The following is a 13,494-nucleotide window of genomic DNA, read 5'->3' as shown; positions in this document are numbered from 1 at the left end:
CAGGATATAGGATTATATTGATGTGTGTGTTTATGTGACTCTTCACTAAATGGATTTTCAGTGTCTCTTGGTATTGGCAGCTGACCTCAAGAAAAATAGTTTGTTTTACTGCAGGATGATGAGAAGCCTTATCACTGATTAACCAGTTTATATTTAGAACTTTGTATCTATTAAAATCATATCGAACTTTGACCTGTATAACTTTGCCTTAAGTAAGGTTTCATTCTACCAGTTAATTGCAGTTTCTTAGCTGCTGATAATGTCTTAATTACTCCTTAGCTGGTAATATCTTGGGTTTTGTGAGCTGTTCGTGACCAGCAGAGGAAGTGAATGTTTTAAACAAGCATTAAGGGGAAGAAATCAAAACTGATAAGCAAGATGGGAGAAAATACTAATCTGTATGCGTTGAAAACTTTGAATGATTGGCAGTGCCAAGGAATTGTTTGTATATTGTTTTAACACAAAGAAGGTGTAAGAGGTGCTTCCTCTTTATATTAATTATAATGCTAGAGTCTGAAGGAAAAAAAAAAAGGCAAATGCTTTTAAAATATAGCTAAACAGAGGTGTAAGGGAGCATAAAATACAAGTAATTTCCATAGAATTGGCTTCCAAATAGACAAAAGAGTGGATATCCTGGTCTGTGGAACACTACATCATTTGAAGTTCTGTTTTCCTGAATTCCTGAACAGAATTTGTTGTGGGGTTTTGTTTTATTTTGTTTTTTCTTCTTCTTGCGCACTCTTATGTGGGTGCTCTCTGGCTGCATGGTCTGTGATATGGAATAGTGAGGATGTGTAGCTTAACTTTTCCTGCACAGAAGACAGTTGTTGTACTCAGAAGAGAATTCTGTGACCAAGGCAGAGGGCTTCCAGAACTTTCAGGACAGAATTTATGAACAGACATCCTATGTGTCTGGCACTTTAGTGATGTGTATACATAGGAGAGGTGTTGTATGCTAACAGTGTTGATATCATTGAATGGTAATAAGGTTTGGGTTAGAAAGGACCTTGAAGATCATCTGGGTCCAACGCCCCTGCCATGCGCAGGGACACCTCTCACTAGACCAGGTTGCTCAAAGCCCTACCCAGCCTGGCCTTGAACACCTCCAGGCATGGGGCATCCATAACTTCCCTGGGCAAGCTGTTCCAGTGGCTCACCACCCTCATAGTGAAGAATTTCTTCCTTATATCTAATCTAAGTCTGCCCTCTTTCAGCTAAAGACTGTTGGGTGCTTTTAAATGCTTTATAGTGCCTAACGTATGTAAACATAGTTTCACTTGAAGTTGCAAATTACTTGTAATTAAGTAGGCTGCTTTTGTGAACAGGTTCCACGCCTGTGTTCTCCAACTTCCATTCAACCAGCAGGTTAGAAACAACCCTTATTTCTTCCTAAGGATCATCTCTGAAACTGCATCATGCTGCTATTCTATCCTGAAAGCAAAAAACGCAGGTATAGTATGCTAATGGCTATGAAGTAGCGTGTTTGTTTCTTTTTTTTTTTTTTTAAGACACATAAAATGTCTTGACTGTGCAGTCAGATAATGTCATTTTGAGATAACAACCAAGCATGAAAAATATGGAGTGAATGATAGGAATCACAGTGCATTTTTTTTTTAACTCAATTTCCTGAAAATACTAAAATATTTCAGGTTTTAGATTTTAGTCTTCAGTTGACACAGGAGACTTCATTGACTACATAGGTTTTTAGTAAAAAAATCTTGGAGTGATTTTATAGAAAGAGAGGAGGGGTCAGACATACTTTTTAATGCTCATCATTTTCAGTGACATTATTTTCCTGTTCTATCTCTAGGGATTGCTTTAGGTAACAAAGGTGCCTCTGGTGTGTTCCCTTCTGAGGCAGCAGAATGGCTCTGCTACCATGCCTTCACTGTCAAACTAGCAAACCACAAAGTTGTTTACAAATGCCTGCTTAAGCCCCTAAAAATCTGTAAGTATTTGATTATTTTTACAGTTTGAAATACGGTTAATAGTAATAAAACTTTGAATCTAATGGATTTTTTTAAGTTTTTGTCAAAGTGTTGTTCTAATATGTACGTTAATAAGCTTTCTGATTTTCATCAAACTTACTAAATATAAGTAGGCAAATTGAAATGGTATGTTCTTCAGCACTGCATGTTCTAGAGCCTTTTTCTTAAGAGACAGCTATTGATACTTGGCACTCAATGAATTTGTACAGTTCAGAAAGCTTAATAAGATTCGGTTAATCATATAAGCATTCTGAGCAGGTTTAACAAAATGAAATATAAATGCTCAGTTTTCTATTTACAAAAAAAAATGTTGATTAGCTGGCAACTAAATAAGTTCTTCCTGCAATGTAAACTGGGGTCACTGGGGTCACTTTGAAACAAGCACTTGCTGTGCCGCATATGCTATATTGTAGTATAGTTAAGTGGCATTGGCAAATTGACTCTTCTACTTGGTGAAAGAAGCTGACTGTGTACCTGCCTCTGGGGAGCTCAGTCTTTGACCAGTTGTGCAGTCTGTCCCCAGGCCAGCCACAGAACTACTAGAAATTTCAGTTCTTTCTGCCAGAGAAGCTTCTTCTGTCAGAGACACTGACACCAAAACCAGAGGCACCATGTCTGCTCGCTGCTGCTGAGAAGTCAGTTCTGTTCAGCCCTTCTAGAAGTACCAGAGGAGGCAGGCCTGCCTCTGGAAGGGGAAGAGATGGCTGCTTGCTTCATGTGCAGAGGACAAAAACTGAAGAACTGAGCAGCGAATGCATTAGTCACATCGTGTAGGATAGTTGGGTATCTGGACACAGTCTTAGAGAACTGTGTCAGTTCTCGAAGATGCATATAGAACATACCTGAGTTTTCATCTCTAATACTGAAAGTTTTGCTCTTGGGATCTTTTGATGGGCAGATCACAATCCAAGCAAAAGCTCCTCCATCCTTTTTTGTGCATGCTTTGCTGCTCAGCACCACATCTACCCATCTTTTAAATACCTCCAGGGATGGTGATTCCACCACTTCCCTGGGCAGCCTGTTCCAATGCTTAACAGCCCTTTCTGTGAAGAAATTTTTCCTAATATCCAATCTAAACCTTCCCTGGCACAACTTGAGGCTGTTTCCTCTTGTCCTATTGCTTGTTACTTGGGAAAAAGAGATTGATCCTCACCTCGCTACAGCTTCCTTTCAGGTAGTTGTAGAGAGCGACGAGGTCTCCCGTCAGCCTCCTTTTCTTCAGGCTAAACAACCCCAGTTCCCGCAGCTGCTCCTCATAAGACACGTGCTCCAGACCCCTCACCAGTTTCATTGCCCTTCTCTGGACACACTCCAGCACCTCAGTATCTTTCTTGTAATGAGGAGCCCAAAACTGAACACAGTACTTTAGGTGGTGCCTCACCCGTGCCAAGTACAGGGGGATGTTCACTTCCCTGGTCCTGCTCACCACACTATTCCTGATACAGGCTAGGATGCTGTTGGCCTTCTTGGCCACCTGGGCACACTGCTGGCTCATATTCAGCTGGTTGTCAACCAACACCCCCAGGTCCTTTTCTGCCGGGCAGCTTTCCAGCCACTCCGCCCTAACCCTGTAGCACTGCATGGGGTTGTTGTGACACAAGTGCAGGACCCGGCACTTGGCCTTCTTGAACCTCATACCATTGGCCTCGGCCCATTGATCCAGCCTGCCCAGATCCCTCTGTAGAGCCATCCCACCCTCAAGCAGATCAACACTCCCACCTAGCTTAGTGTCATCTGCAAACTTGCTGAGGGTACGCTGAGTCCCCTTGTCCAGGTCATTGATAAAGATATTAAAGACAACCGGCCCCAGTACCGAGCCCTGGGGAACACCACTTGTGACTGGCTGCCAACTGGATTTAACTCCATTCACCACCACTCTCTCTGGGCATGGCCGTCCAGGCTGTTTTCTACCCAGCGAAGAGTACACCTGTCCAGGCCATGAGCAGCCAGTTTCTCCACAAGAATGCTGTGGGAAACAGTGTCAAAGGCTTTACTTGTCGAAGGCTGTGACTTGTTATTACTATGAAACTTTTAAGACAGAAGCTTTTGCTGTGATTGATCAACAGATCACTTGGGGCCCAAGTAACTCGAATGCCATCTCAGAGATCTCTGTTTGCTTATAGCCTCCTGAAATCTTACCTGTACTTCCACTAGCCCTGTTCCATCTATGCTGCAAGGGTTGATCCGATACTTGGTGGAACACTTCTGTGGTTGCTGTTTTTATGAAAAGCTCCCAAGACATCTACTATTTAATTTGGCAGGAGGGTAGCTGTTTGGGGTCAGCTTGTCATGCAACTTGAATATTTACCAGTGACTGTAATTTTGAGAGGTGCATGTATATTTGCTTCCCACCTGCCCTTCTGCTTCCTTTAAGAATTAGCTGAAGTTTTAAAAATCATATCAAACTGCATTTGAAAAGAAACTGAGAAGGTGCTAGGGGCTTAGCAGGAGGGAAGGTGTCAGTGTGCTGGTACTGTAAAGCTGTACAAAGACATCTTGTGATCTGTATGCATACCCTTGGTGTGAATGTGCATTGTTATCTCCATGTCTTCAAGATCTCTGATCATAGATAAAGGCTGTTTTTCAGTCACCTGATTGTACATGGTGTTTATATTTGTATTTTCTTCCAAATTTAGTAAGATGCTAAGTCTCCCAATCCTGCGGGAACACTCTAAAATCCATTTAAAGAGACATTGCGAGATAGTTTTCTATTCAGTTTTATAAATTAGTTTTGTTTGGCCTGCATCAGGCTTATTCCTGGGTAACGTTATTGTAATCAGAACATCATGCTGTAGACAAGGTTACTACAAAGTTGAGCATTATGCAGAGATACTGGAGCTAATTTTAAACACTGTATTTTAAGCTTTGTCTTATTTCTGGAAATCAGGTAGCATGTGTGGATGTCAGAGCAGCTGTGACAGGGAAGTCACTGGTTCTCATGTGTGTTCCTGTAAAGTTAGCTCAGTATCTCTATGTGGCACAGTAGTCTGTGGCACAGAGGTAACCAAGGCTGGTAATAGAGCCTGTGCTGACTTAACCACTACACTTTTTGTTGTCATTTTGGAGTTTGTATCAGCTGTATAAAACCTATTACCCATGTAAGACCATGTTGTTGACAGGAATTGATACAAACTTAATTTTTTGTTGTTGTGTCCCTGCACATATGCCTTTCCATTACTGTCCATGGGAATCGATATCAAACTCATAGGTTTTGGAGAGGAGGTTCTTCCCGCTATTCCAAAACCTGTTAAGTGTCTCTATCAGGGGCTTGTCAGTATAAGTTGTCATCATTCTTCAGAGTTAAGTATTTAAAACATAGTTACTGTTTAACATCCCTCCTATTATTACCAGTGGGGAAAGGAGCAAGAGTCTTTCCTTATCATGATAAGATATAAATACATCATCTGTCTCCTTTCCAAATACAGAACAAATGTTTATTGAGCACTTCTGCCTTTCTGCACCATTGACAATTTTGCCAACTCTGTTTAGGTAACGGATTTAAACTGTTGCTAGGATTTTACATGTTCTTCCTAATCTTTAAAAAGTCCTTTTTATTGTCAACAGTTCTGTTGATGATAGACTCAATGACCTTCTATGTTTCAAAACTGTTATGTCCTCTTATAAAAATTTCATTCCTGATTTAAGAGCCTTGTTTAGTCTCCAAAATTTTCCACCTTAAGCATGGCCTTCCAGTTAGCCTCTCTTCTCTTACAAGGAAACACAGTGGGGAGAATTGCTGTTGCCAGTGTATAGCAAAAGGTGCATTTTCCACGTAATTTTATTTTTGTTAATCTTATTGTATATGTCAGTTCCAAACATGGGCTACTTTGATGTCATATCTGAAAGTAGAGGGGAAAAGAAAGAGTTTGGGAATACCCTCCTGCTGTAGGTAAACATTACCAACCAGACAAGAACCTGTCCCTTGTCCTTAGCATTGTTCAAAATAAGGTCTTTCAAAATAACTGTGGTTTGACAGAAGGCCTTTTTTGGTGGATATAGTTGGCCTTATACTTAAAAAAAAAAATAAAAAAATTATTAAATCCAAACAAGTGTTACAAGGACATAGTAGGAGGAATTTGCTCCTTGGTTTTCTTAGTTTGTTAATACTTTCACATATTTTCAACCTTTTTATTTATAGCCTGATTTAAAGGTAAAAGAGTAGTACCATATTTTATTATAACTGTTTTTATACCCATATTCCAGGTGTTCCTACCTTTTAATTGGATTCAGCTAGTATTGATTTCATTACTTTATTAGCATTTTCCCTAAAACAGAATTGTTAGTTGCTTGCAGTAGTAATGAATTGTTTGTGATGTTTTGGTAGGTAAGATGCAGCTGTTCAGGAAGATCCCAAAGGATACTATGGCACTACTGAAGACAGTGACAGAACCATCTCTTTGTCAAGATTTCAAAGCTATCCTGGACTGACTGATTGACACTTATTTCATAGTTTTTCCAGGTTTGAAAATAAATCTATGTCTTTAGATGACTCTTCTCTGTAGTTTATTTTGGTGGAGTGGACTGAAAGCAACTTCACTTAAAAATTTTTTGTGTTTGTTTCCCGGATACCACACAAGGACTGAAAAAGAGCAGACAGTTTTGTTAATACCTTCTTGCTTCTGTTTGCCTGTAAATTCACAGGCTATTTGAAGTAATTGACTTGGTTTTGTTCAGTAATTCCCATCTTCTTGAGGAAGGCATCATTAAATTATGTTCTGTATGAACAGATCTACTTTCTTATTTCAGTGTGTTGTTTATGAAAAACTGTTCTTTGCTTCTCTGTGTTGCAGAGTATTTTGTAATAAATTGACTGGTTAATTGCTATAACACGTACTTGTCTCCAATACCTTTATTGTATAGTGATCTTTAACATCCTGCTGAGCTCGATTATGTCCTGAAAGACAGTTACCTGCACAGGGCAAGTACATTTTATGGCACTACCTAGCAAGATGTACAGGTTAGAGATTTTATGCTTTGGAGAACACGACTAAGATATGCCAAAATTTCAGTGTCAAAGCTGGTTATGTGTGAGAAACACGCTCACTGTATTGAATTTTAGTCCGGGGCAAATTCGGTGGAGCAAAGAATATTTATTACAGCGCTGGGAGTTACACAGGGGGTTTTTCCTCCTGTGCCTCATTTTTCCCTTTACAACCGCTTGTTTTTATTTCGTATTCCTTATAATTATTCATGTTTCTTCTTGGAACATAGTTTGCATAGTCAATGAGTTTTTGGAACGCGACCCACCCCCAAATACATAAACAATGAGTTCTGGGAATGCAACATGCCCCCCTCCCAGGCGGCATGCTTCCTCCAGGGTCTTCCTGATAGTCCATGGAGGGAGGGCCAAAGTCTTTATCACCATGTCCTTCTTGTGGCTTCTTCACTCCTTACACTTCTGTGGTTATCTTAGCTAACTACACCACCCTTTGTTCTGCAAATTTTCGGTAGTTCTAACTGTTGCTTTCGTCTGATATCCTATTTAAAACTATCCCCTTTTCCAAACGCATAGCAAGCACACACCCATCTTAGCTGAAGCCATAGCGAGTACACATTCATTTTTAGCTGAAGCAAAATTTTTGCCAAATTACTTATTACATTATGTTTAGTGTATGTTTTATATATTTTGAAGACTTGGTGACATTTTTAGTGCAGTGATATACAGACCGATGGTGGTGCGTTTATGCTTACAAAACAAAGTTCTTGATTAGATAATATAGTGAGTAGATTACTCTTGTATTTGCAATTCCTGTTCTTTGTTTAGATTCATCTTTGGCTCTATAATGTTACTGAAGTATTGTCTAGCCCTGGTGTTAATGTGTTGTGCACAGCTGAATTTTGCCCTGTGGCTGCTCTGATAAAGCTGCCCATATTTGTGTTGTGTTCTTTGTTGTTGGTTTTTTTTTTTTTCTTCGAGGCTTGTGTGTTGAATTTGCATTGCTCTCATGTAGAGGTATTTTATTAAGATTTTTCTGTCTCTATTACAGGCTAAGTAGCAGCTGCTGGGAGGTTTTACCAAAGCCAATGGAGGATATCTTGCTGGTGTGAAACACAGCTTAGGCAGAGTTACTCAATAGATGTTTTCACAGGATTGACAGACCACCACCACACAGGGATTGGTAACAAAGCTTCTAGAAGCTGATTTGCAGTATTGCAGTCTGTCCATTAACATCGCAACTCAGTTCAAACTGCCAAAATGTACAGTCAGTCATACAGTTTCATTTTTTTTTTCTTTCTATGAAGCAGCAATGTTAAAATAAAAACAAAATTAAAAAACCCAAACCCCATAGAACAATTGCTCCTACTAGAATAGAGAGCAGATGAAGAACAGCCCAGTTGCTCTCCAGCCAGTAGCTCAAATGTTTAAATCCTCACCGTCCCCCACAATGTTCTGCAGTGATGCTGGTGTGAGGGAGCACTGTCATGGACACCGTCACGTAAGAGAGGCCTGGTGGTGCAGGAAGCCTTGTTGCATTCCATCACGTGACAGGAAGAGGCAGTGAGATGCTCCAACGGGGACTTGGCAGGGATGAGACTTGAGTCTTGAAAGAGCTTCCTGCGCTTTGGCTGGAGCTGTTCCTACCTGTGGCCGTTCACCCTTTACCCGGACTTTCTTCAGCTGTGCATGCATTCCTTCCTGCTCACTTCCCTCTCCTGCTGTAGCAGTTGTGGGTAATACAGATTTTGACTCTTCACCACTTACTGCACAGGCCCTGTGCATTTTGTGTGTCATCTTGAAGAAGACTGTGCTGGTGGGCAGCAGTAGGGATGAATGCTTGCTTACTTTGTCCTGGTCACTGTGTTCTGCATGAACCTTCAGACAAGGTTGAGGCAGAGGAGCCCAATCATTTCCTGAGAGCCAACGAGCATGCCCGTTTTGAAAGAACGGTCTGGAATAGGGGTTGGGCAGCCTGAAAGGATGGCTCATGAGCCAGGATCCTTGCAGCACAAATCCATATGGGGAGGATGGGCCCCTGGGAAGAGCAAGGAGCCTTTCTGCAGTGAACAGCTGTCTCAAGGCAAACTTGCAGGGTATTCAAAAGAGTGTCCTGGATAAGTTGGGTAGATAACTGGAGCAAGAGCTGTGCTGAATTGGTCAGTGTTTTGGAAAGCATTGCAGATAGGTGCGCTTGGGAGGACCAAAAGAAAACCTCTAAACCTCTCTGCTCCCATCCAAAAGCAAGGTAGTTATGGATAGATTTGCTTCTAAGCCTTTGAACTTAGATTTTTCTATGTGAGCCAAAACTTGTTTTATATGTTTTAATGTTAAAGACACAAAGCATCATTGCTGCTTTATGTGCCTTCCGTGGGATACTCTAACACGGAGAATGGAGGGAATGTAAACTTTGCCAATGGCTTGGATTAGCCCATTTTTGCTCTGTATCACAATGGATAGATACTGTGATATATAAACAGACGATGTGGTTTCAGTCAAAGGTGTAATTTTATAAAAATGCGTAAAGTGTAGTGCTTTCAATTCTCTGAGCTGATGTTTGCCTTTCCCCATAACTACTTGCTGAGTCGTCAGTTTTAAACAGTAACTGCTGTTCTGAAGGCTATTTGTAAACAGATGCAAATACAAGGCAGAAATCACAAGAGAAGACTTATTTCAGTTTAAAATACCTTCCATTCATGAAGGCAAGTGAAAATAAGGCTGAAACTAGTATGTGTATTCGCAAATGGGCAATTTGGGAATCTAAAGAAGAGCTGGCAAGTCTGTACTGGAAACTTGGACTTAATTGCTGCTGTAGCTTATAATAGCTGGGAAAAAAATGCTGTGAGCTTATGTGTAAGGAATAGATTAAGCATAGCAATGGTATAGATTTAATGCTCTAAAATGAGACGGGTATGCTGTTGGGAAGGTAGAAATATTTCATAAAGCTACTTCTGCATGGAGCTGTTTTAAAAGAAATGGTGTGATATATTATAGTGGTAAAATATTTCCTACTTAATTGGTAGCAAGGTAGTACATTAAACAGCAACTGCTGACAGGAAACGTTTGAGTGGATTGTATAACTTGTATCTGGAAATATTAGCTTAGGAACACTCTGAATCTGTGGTGTGGATTTTCAACAATCATTGGAAAGCTAGGAAAATTGCAGAAGATTTGAGGGTTGGGGTGAAGGTTAAGATTTTCTTGGTATTTAGGAGAAGGTAAGTAGAGAGATTGAGAGCTAAGCCACTCAGTGTAACTGCACCGAGCAACCTACATTGCCAGTGTTGCAAACCACTGTGCAAGTGAGCTTGCTGGAGGCTTTATGTGGGGAGGAAGAGTGATAAGGATGAAAAATGTTTTTTAGTGTCTCTGCAGGGCTGGAAGGGAAGAATTTGACAGAAGCCCCTCTAGAGGAAATCACAGCATCTGGATGTGTCCATCAAGCACATCTTTCTCCCCACTCCTTCCGTTTGCGGAGGGTATTACGGACTGTGAATCTCAATTTGAGGTAGGTATCAAACTTTGCAATGTAGGGAACTGCCTATGTTGCAGAAGGAGTATGCTTTTCTCTCTGCAACTTTTATTTATTTATTGTTTTATGATAATTTGGATGCTTCCTTATTTATAGTGCTGTTGCAATGCTCCTTCTGAGGTGTTTTCCTGTAATAAGTACTTGAGCTCCTTGTCTTAAGGCTATGGATTCTGCTTAAAGCTGAACATCTCCATGGCTGTGTCTGTGTCCTTTACAGATTTACCCCCACAGAATCCAGACTGTCCTTACAACCTCAACAATTCTAGAAAAGTCTTGTCTGTCAGAACAGTATGAGTTCACAGCAGAGTATACTGGCAATGAAGATCTGATGGGATATGCAGATAAAAGATTGGGAGGAGAGTGAGCAGAAGTAGAAAGTGCTTAGTATGTAAGACTTTGACACAGATTCAGTTTCATGTTTGCATGCACATGCTTCCTCAAGTAACAAAGTCAATCATGCTGTTCAAGAGAAAAAAGTACCTGTAAGATTCTGTGCTTCATATGAATAGGAAGGGGAAGATTGTAGCACTAATTTTACTGGAATAAGGCTTCAGTTCTGGCACAGGAATTTTAGTAAAGGTCACATGAGAAGTGCACTGAGAACAGAAAAGTGATGTTCCTGCAAGAATTGCTCATCACAATGTCTACATGCCTACTTCAGCTAAACAGTAACTTCAGCTAGTGCATTTCCCTGCTGTGAGTTGTAGTTACTGGAACTGAAAATTGTCTTCCCCCTGGGACCTGTCCCAGGCTGAACTGTGTGTCCAGTGACCCATGAAGTCTCCCTTCTGGTGAACAGGAAGGGGCAGCTCAAAAGTCAAGAAGTCTGAGAGTGTCATGAGAGTGACTCGAGATAGGTTTTATAGATTTGAAAGTCTTGTGTATATATATATATCTCGTTTAATTCTTTTCTCAGCTTGTATCTGTAGTAGTTGGTTGTAGTTTTCTTTAAGAGCAGATCTCTGCCCAAATACTTAAACCTGCTTCACATACTCTGCATATATGATTTTAGTGAACATCTAGCTATCTGTAGTCAGATGCATGAATATAGAGTATACACTTTAGTTAATTAAAAAATTTATGTATTTACAGCTTTTATGTGAAAATACACTCAAAATTGTAATTATATTGGGGTTTTTAATTATTCATTCTTTATGGAAGCCTTTTTTACTCATAACCTTTTAAATTCAATTTGCAGCAGGCAGAGTGGCAATTTAGATGTTCTGTGTCATTGTCAAGAGTCTTGACGGTGCACAGCTGTAGAACATCAAGAAGTTTGCTTGGACTTTTGTGACTTGTGAGGTTTGTGATAATAGAAGCTGTGTTTCCATGCTGGGGTACCTGCCCTGCTATTAACCTGAAGAGCTGGGGCTGTTGGCAGGCTACCATGGGGAATTGCTGGGTGTCATCATGCAGACCATGGGCCAAGTCCATGGCTCTCATACAAAAAGATGCAGAGCCCAGGCACACAACTGTTTTGTGGGTGATACTATTCCTCCCACATAGCGGAAGGACCAAGAGACTCTGGCCTGGGGACTGCTGTGCACACATTTAGTTTACCCGTTCATTTCCTTCCGGCAGGCAGAGGCACGGTGTGCTTTTGATCCCCTGGTGGATCCTGTGTGACGGGCTAGAAACTGCTATTTCAGTGCTCCAGGAGAGTCTTACTGTCCAGGCTAGTTGCAGGACAAGAGGTTGCAGCAGCAGCTGTGTGAGTGGCATACTAAATCTAAAAATGAAAAATCTAAAAGAAAAACCATAAAAAAAATCTCTCTCTCTTTACCTTGCTCTTTCCTTAAGCAGCAAGATAAAAATCATCCCCTCCTTCATCCCAGGCTTGCAGTTCCTCTTGTGCCCCTTCCAAGGATTCAGGTAACTGCTTTTCCTCTGCAGAGTTTGAGTTGGTCTCATTCATCCTCACTGAGTGACCAAATCCCCGTTACCAGTTATGGTGCCCTACTAGTATGTAGCCTGTCATAAGGCTAAATACTGAAATTATCTCCATTTTCCTTAATCTTCCTCTCTTTTCCTTGATTCTTAATTGCTCAGCCTAAAGGCTTTGTCATACCTTATTCTCACATCCTTTCCCTATGTTTTTTCAGAGGCTGCTGGTTGCTCAAGTGTCTTGGCACAAGGAGTCCTCATCTCCCATCACTGCAGAGTGGCCAGGATCTGCAGGCAAGTACAGGAAAACCTGGTTTTGAGTAAGGATTAACTTCATTGTCATGTTATGTAAGGTTGCAGCTCACTGAGAGGCTTCCATACATGTGCACTTTTATTACAGTATTCAGTTACTGTGTCCGGTGTGAGAAATTAAGAGGGAAAAATTGACGTTTGTTTTAACAGTATTTTCCACTACAATAAATTCTGGAATGTGCTAAAGTAAGAGATTTGTACAAACTTAATTACTCAGATTTACTTAATACACATTCTTTTAACTGCTGGTGCTTTATTTTTGCTCTTTGCAATGCTTGAGAGTATGAAATAATCACAAGATAACCGCTATTTAAATGTGTATAGGGATTTACAAAAAGCAGAATGTAGTGGACAAGAGGAGTCCTTACTCTTCAAGAGCTTCCATTCTACATCTCTCAGAGCGGGGTCAGTGAATGAAACTGTGCTTGTGCTTGTGTTCCAATTTTTATGTTGCTGATCCTTAGGAGCAGACTCTTCTTTTTTAGAAGAGAAGTTAAGGAAGACAGGGGAAACTTGCAATAACTATCAGGCTTTCCAAGTTTAAAGTCTGGCTGGAGAGAGACATGAAGTTGGTAATGCATGAAAAGGGTTAAAGCAGTGGGGCTGGTACTTGGTCAGTATGTAGGATTCTGCACAGGATGCAGGAGGGACAAGATTAATATAACTGTTGTGAAATTGGTTGAAAATAAAGGAAACATAGCAGCACTGTTTATAGATTGCTATTAATTGGCTGTAAGCATATGAACTGCATTAACCAGGTTGGTTGGATAATACCATACTACAACTAATCATGTCTAACAAACGTTGCCTTATTTTTACTTACAGACAGATACAATGGGTGT

The 13,494-nt window shown here is 40.6% G+C and overlaps 1 protein-coding gene across 1 annotated transcript in view; it reads left to right on the top strand.

Annotated features, from left to right (window-relative positions):
* The window catches only part of TERT (telomerase reverse transcriptase), a gene marked incomplete at its 3' end in the record, with an annotated part of 32,440 nt that extends 26,024 nt beyond the window's left edge, over nt 1–6,416 (top strand). Inside the window, exons 14-16 of the mRNA XM_082498948.1 lie at nt 1,326–1,450; nt 1,811–1,948; nt 6,313–6,416. Coding sequence (XP_082355074.1) covers nt 1,326–1,450; nt 1,811–1,948; nt 6,313–6,416 — 367 coding nt within the window. The remainder of the gene's footprint in view (nt 1–1,325; nt 1,451–1,810; nt 1,949–6,312) is intronic.
* Nucleotides 6,417–13,494: the final 7,078 nt, after the last annotated feature.

Source organism: Vanellus vanellus, assembly GCF_965231255.1.
Source record: "Vanellus vanellus genome assembly, chromosome: 2".
Classification (NCBI taxonomy): domain Eukaryota; kingdom Metazoa; phylum Chordata; class Aves; order Charadriiformes; family Charadriidae; genus Vanellus; species Vanellus vanellus.
Note: the sequence above shows the minus strand (reverse complement) of the source record. Positions and strands in the feature narration are given on the sequence as shown.